Raw genomic sequence first — 6,802 nt, 5'->3', positions numbered from 1 at the left:
ACAGTGAAAATCAAGAGATCATAGGCTTTAGAAGAAAAGGATGGATGGGCACCAGACATGTAGAATGAGAGCACGGGATTTGGCTCTGAGCTTCCCAGCAGCCAGAGCAAAAAGAGAACCTGGTAGGAATGAGCTTAGAGCCTTATTCATCGCAATGGTTTTTCCTTTTCCATGGCCAGAGTTCCATCTCATCCAAAACACCTAAGTAGGCCCCTTATCGACTCAAAAATAGAAAAATCAGGATGATCGGACAGAGCTTCAAGAATCTCAAGGACTTGGAGGCCACTTAACTTTCTTTTGGCTCATGGGTACACAAACAAGGTTGCAGAGGCTGCAGAGGATTGGGGCAAATGGACAGGAAGTCTTCTGGAATGACAATTCAAAAAGGTCTTTCAGAGAAGTTTCATTATTCTCTAGTGGGGGAAGGGGGCGAGTGGAGAGATTAAACAAGAGATTCTCATGACTTTCAACATGCTCTGACCATCAGAAAATGTCCACGGCCGTACTGCCAACCTCAGAGCCTTAGGACATGTGGCCGTAAACCGGGAGAAGGAAGACCTCAAGTTTTAACCCCCCACTGGCCTTTATAAAGTAGCCAAAACTGACAGGGACCCACATGGCCTGGATTCTACCATCACTGCTCTCCCCAAGCTGTGTGACCAAGGCAAGCATTGTCATGGCTGGACCTGTCTTCTTAGCAAAGACTTTTGTCAGTTCAGAGCTAAACTGCTGATGAATGAAACCTTAGAGAAATGACCGAGCACCGCTTTTCACCCCAAAGAGAGACAGCGTATTTGTAAGCTTTCAGTTCTGAGAGGCTGAATGCCTCTTAAGCAAAGGTATCATCACCTCCCAACAGGGAAACTCAGAAATTCCTTCCTAGCCCAACTGTGCCTCCCTCCAATTCATTAACCTGGCTTGTCCTCCTTCATACCTGTGTGAAGCCAACAGAGCTACACACGCCCCGGTGTCTCTCCAGAAGGAACATGGGCACTTGATCTGGACCATACAACTTCTGCCCCAGGAGTTCCTTTTGTGCCTCAGATGGAATGTTCCTTCAGGGAAGGAACCAACTTCCTCTTTTATTCTGCCACAATGCCTAACGTATAACCTCAAATCCTAGTGAATTTTGAAGAACACAGTCCTGGGGACAAACTACATGAGCTTATAAAGCCATCCGCCAATGAAACAAACAGTACCGATATAGCCAAGTTTCACAATCCTGAGTGTGTGAATTATACTTCTCGCTCTAAACGGTTGAACAAGTCTGGTGTCCCCACTTAATTCTCCGAAACATAAATGAAAGTGTTTAGTAAATTACTGAATGCTAGGAGTTATAACACATGGTCACAAATGACGTCTCCATTCTGCGTAAACTGGAACAAATGCCTTTACGTCCCTAACCTCAGTTCTCTCTACCCTAAGTGAGGACAGTGGCCCGTCCCCAACTGCACGGATGTAAAAGGACTACCTGTAGAACCCAAGTTCCCTCTACAACGCGTGGACTATTTGTGTTTCAGGGACAACGCTTAACTAGTGCTATGAAGGTTAAAAAAAAAAAAAAAAAAAAAAGCTGCATCATTTAATTGCTATTTATTTTCATAAACATGAGGTATTTCAAAGTGCTATAAGATGCAGCACTAAATATATACATTTTGAAGAACTTAAACACAGAACTTTGCATTTACCCAGTTCTATGAACCAAACATGAACAAATACATTAACAGGAAGAAACAGGCTAGGAAAAAGGCATATATATATAGTAAATTTCTTTACAAAAGTTTCTTAGTTCAAAAAGTGATAAAGTAATATCTACTCAAAACTTTCACAACTCATTTTCATACGAAAATATAAGTATCAAATTTAGTTATGTATCAGCATCATACTAAAGTATACAGGCCGTGTAAGAATTAGTACAGTACATAACAGAGATTAACAATATATTTGTATACAAAACATGCTCCTCAAACATTGAGGTATTACAGTACTTAGGTATGAACTTCCAGTCTAATACTGGCCGCAAAAGCCACCTCTCATTACCCAGGACGTATACAAAAGGCGGGTGTGTCAATGGTATTTACAGAAATGTTCCCCAGGGGTTATCAAATGGCAAACCCCTTACGTGACCGTCTGCTGGAACTTAAGCACCATTTTAAAAAAGAAGGAATGACTTTCCGTTGTTTGGAAACTTGGAACAAACAAGGTGACTTCAACAGCCCAGAGGCTCCCAACTGTCACGAACTTCGACCGCGGTCTCGGAGGTGACATGGAGGAAAACTGCAAGGGCCACCCAGCATCCCATCATGCGGGCCCTCTCCCGAGGTCCCGGCAGAACCCCACATGTCCTGCTCCCCACCCAGACCCAAACTCGACGGGGAGGGGGACCGATTTGAAAGTAAACCCACATTCTTAATGTCAACACAATGTTTGTTTAAAAAAAAAAAAAAATCAAAATGTGCAAAGTGGCAGAGTGACTGTCCAGTTTCGAGAAACGTTTAGCAAGTCCGAGCGTGTTCAATTTTCTTTAGCAACTGCTGCTGTCTTGCCTGCAACTTCTCCTTCTCCAGCAAAAGCTGATGCTCCTCGGCCTGGAGGGAGTGGACGTACTCGGTGGCTTTTTTCAAAATGACCACCTTGGCGGCCTTCTCGTTCTTCACCAGCTCTGGCACGTGGTCCCTGAGCGTCAGGAAGCTGGACCGCAGGTCATTGCGGCGCTGGCGTTCCAGAATGTTGTGGTTCCGGCGGCGCTCGCTGTCCTCCGAGTCAGAGTTGCGGGGACTCAAGCTCTTAGCCTTCGGGGGGATGACGCTCTTGAGGGGGCGGGGCGAGGCTTCGCTCTTGATCTTCTTCTGGGGCGGCACATCCTCGCTCTCCACGTAGGGGGAGGGGGCGGCGTAGTTGTGCTGCTGGTGGATGGGGACGCAGCGCTTGAGAATCAGCTCCCCGGACTGGGCCCTCCCCGGGCCCGGGGCCGCGTTCTTGGGCCGCACGGTGATGGTGAAGGTCGTGACGGCCTTGCTGTTGGAGGAGGACCTTCGCTTCTCCACGGTCACCACGTCAATTTCCTCCTCCTCGTCTTCCTCTTCGTCATCTTCATCATCTAAGAACGAGAGGGGAGTCATTCTCTTGGGGAGACACAGAGAGGGGCTACCCTGAGGTCCACGTAGAGGCTCTCACGTCAGGCGCCGGCCCAGTGCGCAATCATCGTGGATCCATCCACACGTATGGGAATTGGCACTGCACGGTGGGTCTCGAAATTAGATACATCCGGGAGTTCCCCCCTCCCCCACACCGCTGGACTTTTTTTCAGCCTCCACACTCAGACTTTAGCCGGTGGCAGAAATATAAACCTGGGCTTTGGGGTCAGGCCGAATCCCGACTCCCACCGCACACCAGTTGTGGGACCCCGGGCAAGTTACTTAACCTTCCGGAGCCTCTATCTCTTCAGCTTTGAAATGGGGAGAACACCACAGGGTTCTGGAGTTGGACAGGTACTACGTGGAGAACAGAGCCCAGCAGACGGATGCTCCGCAAATGGTAAGCTTTGATCGTCATTATTAGTTTGTCCCAAAGACTCACTCGTATTTCTCTCTCCACGCTTAAGAACTGAGGATCCCCATTTTAGGAGCATCGTCTAGCAACTGACACACAGTTGAGTTTGATTTCAAGTCCTTAAGCTTGAAGGGGCACTTTTACTAACGAAGGCCGAAAAATAACCCGCCTGCCATGAACCTGAGTTCTGTGTCAGTAAGCAGGTGTTCATCTAACAAAGACCAAATCTTAACTACAAAGTCAGAATCCACGGGAACTCTAAACCCCCAAGTTGGGGACGGGGCGCTGCTTCGCAAAGTCCCAGGCAATAACAGCAACAAAAACATGTAGCATCGTGTCTACGCTTCCCCCTCTCTCCTCTTTTACTACCTCACCGGGATCGAAAATTATTGTTTAAAATGCAAGCATGAAAATCAAAACACATCTTCTGCTTGATCTGAAGGGGGCCGGAAAGCTGAACAATTGTGGGATTTGTTCTAAAGCCGAAATGTGAGGCTGTTCCAGTCTGTGGGTCCCTTTAAGCCAATGTTTTGGTTTTCTGCCAAGAAGACAGCTGTTGGAAGGAAGTGCTCCCTCACCGAGAGCTGTCAAGGCACAGACATTAAAGGGACAGACCCGATTCAAACTGGAGGCTTATCACCAAGTTTCCTTCCAGGAGCCTTAGATGAATCCGTCCTCGGCCCTCAAGGAAATTTGGGCTTTTTTATCCACCTGCGTTCTGAAAACACTTGGGTTTTCAAGATCCAAGGGGCCCCCAGCTCCCTGCTGCCGGGACAAGGGCTATTCAAGTATTTGGACAGAGTTTTTTTACCTCCAGAGTTCCAGGCAAAGTCTGGGTTTTAACCCAACCCTTCAGTTTAAGGCAGACAGAGGCACACAGTGGAACCAATCGATGGGTGCTCCCAGGGTGTGTACATTCTGGAGGGCCTAAGTGCCCGCCCCTCACCTTGAAGGGCACTGGGTCACAAAATAACTCAAGATCTGGCATTCTGGCCAGAGACAAAACTGGACCCGGTGCTCACTGCACGTCATGCAGAGGCAGCCCCTTGAGAATGTACACAACCGTGGCTGTCCTTGCCACCAGCTGCTGAATGGAGGGGGGGAGGCGGTCCCACCCCCCCCCCCCCCCAGCCTTTCAGATCCTTGGCCCGCCAGCCAGCCAGCATATCGCCGCCTGCTGGCCACGGACCAGGAGCAAATAGCCCACCACCCACCGAGGGCGGGGAAGACTACCGAGGCTCGAAAAAAAATAAATAAATAAAACTGGTAGTAGCCATCTGTGCAACCTCCCTCTACCTTCCTGCGCCCTACATAGGATTTTTGCACCGCCTTTGTGTCTTCTCCCCGCGCCTGCCCTCCCGCCCTGGGAGGCAGTCCCTTTCCACCCTGGTGCTAACAGGTTTCTGCCCAGAAAACGCACCCAGCGCGCCTCTCCACTCCCACCCAGCTTTAGCCACCCAACTTTTCCTAATTTTATCCCTTGGACCGGCCGCACCGGAGAGGTGGGGGACGGGTGGGGTCCAGTGATAGAGTCAGGCTCCCGCAGAGGGTGGCAGGCACTTCGGTGAAGGTGAGACTTTGGGGAACACCCTGTTGGCAGCTTTCGCTCCCCCTCTTCTCCTTATCCTGGGGGGGGCTCGGCTTGGAGGAAACCGGCCCTCTGCCACCAGCACTACCTCCAAAATACGCTCCCCCGCCCCCCACCCCCCCCCCAGTCAAACCCCACGGACAGTAACAAAGGGATCGCGACTCCCGCTCCGGGACCCCAGGGAGGCGGCCGGCCCCCGGCACGGTCTTTACCTGAGTCGCTCAGGGTGTCTTCTCCGGAGGTGCTGAGGGCCTTGTGGTCACCGCCACTGGCCGGGCGGCCTCCGGGGCGCGGGGGAACGGCAACCGGGGCTCCGGCCGAGGCTGCGGCACTCGCCCCCGACGCGACCGCGGCGCCCGCCGCCGCCGCCGCCGGGGCACCGGCCGGGGCGGCTGGCGCGGGCTCGCGCTTGTTCACCGGGAAGGGGAAGACGACGGCGGGATCCACGCACTCGGCGGCCGGGTGGGCGAGCTCGGCGGGCAGGGCGGCCCCGGCGCGACCCGCCCCCGCCGCCGCGCAGTGCCCGCGGCCGGCCGGACTGGTGGCGCCCGCTCCCGGGGCCGGGGCTGCGGGCCCGGCGGCGGGCGGCCCGCGGCCGTGCTGCAGCTTCTCGCTCACGGCGCGCTCCAGCTTTTCGCGGGCCGAGAAGCCGCTCCACATGCAGTCCTGGAGGATGACCGGGTTGGGGGTGAGGCCGCTCAGGCCCCCCAGGCCGAACGCGTCCTCTTCGGCCGGGTTACCCCACAGGTCGGCCTCGGGCAGCAGCATCTCGGTGGCCCAGTTCGGGGGCTCGGGGCTGTGCTCCGGGAAGGCACGGCTGGGCGACAGCGGGGGCGTGGGCAGCAGCTCGAACTTCTTCCAGATGTCCTCCCCCGGGGGCGTCGAGTCGGGGCCGCCGAAGTAGAAGTCATCTTCGTCCGGGTAGAAGCAGGGCTGCAGCGAGTCAAACTCAAGGTCTGGGTTCTTGCAGATCATCCCCGGCATGGTGGACGCGGTGCAGCTCGGCATCGGCTCGCCTCCTGGCCGGCGAATGAGGGCTTCTTTCCGCTCCGCTCCTTTTAGTTAGGGGGGTGCTTCCTTCCCGTGGGGGGCGCGGAGGGCGGGGGCCCGCGCCAATCTCCGACACTGCAACCGACAGACACACCAGGAGAGAGTTGGCAAGCGAAGCCTAATGTGGGGGGGGGGGGGGCAGTGGGCGCCCCCTCTCACCCGGCTCGTCAGTCTCCCCTGCAAGCCCCCCACTCCGCCTGGTGCTCCCGAAGGTGGAGGAAGTTCTGGCTCTCGCTCTCTCCCTCCCTCCTTTTGTGTACAAGCTGTCTACGACAGGGGGTGGGAGGGGGCATGCAGATGCGGGGGGTGGTGGTGTGGCTCTGCAACTTTGGAAACTGCCATTTCATTCACACTCGGCAGTGCCTGGGGGAGGGGGCCGCTCAAGGCTGCAGAATCCTAGCTCTCTCCAGCTCCCCGACAACCCAGTTGCACCATGTAGGTCCAGCTGCTCAAAGGAAGCCGGAGGCTCCAACCCAGCTACCGGCCAGATGATCTGGAGTACCCTCAGTCTCTCCTTTGTAAAATTGCAACCTCGGGAGTGCAAAAGGTAGCGGGGGATTTAGGAAACTTTGCAAAGGGAAAACGCCTTTCTCTCGACTGAGACCCAACGAC

The 6,802-nt window shown here is 54.1% G+C and overlaps 1 protein-coding gene across 1 annotated transcript; it reads right to left on the bottom strand.

Annotated features, from left to right (window-relative positions):
* Nucleotides 1–1,578: 1,578 nt before the first annotated feature.
* Nucleotides 1,579–6,261, bottom strand: MYCN (MYCN proto-oncogene, bHLH transcription factor). Its single transcript, XM_058682575.1, has 2 exons — nt 5,353–6,261; nt 1,579–3,100 (listed from the first exon to the last, which is right to left on the bottom strand). Exons 1-2 carry the CDS (start codon nt 6,146–6,148, stop codon nt 2,496–2,498), a joined length of 1,401 nt encoding a protein of 466 aa, XP_058538558.1. The 5' UTR covers nt 6,149–6,261; the 3' UTR covers nt 1,579–2,495.
* Between the last annotated feature and the right edge of the window lie 541 nt (nt 6,262–6,802).

The sequence above is a fragment of the Neofelis nebulosa genome, chromosome 9 (assembly GCF_028018385.1).
Source record: "Neofelis nebulosa isolate mNeoNeb1 chromosome 9, mNeoNeb1.pri, whole genome shotgun sequence".
NCBI classification, from domain to species: domain Eukaryota; kingdom Metazoa; phylum Chordata; class Mammalia; order Carnivora; family Felidae; genus Neofelis; species Neofelis nebulosa.
The sequence above is the reverse complement of the archived record's forward strand: the minus strand, read 5'-3'. Positions and strand labels throughout refer to the sequence as shown.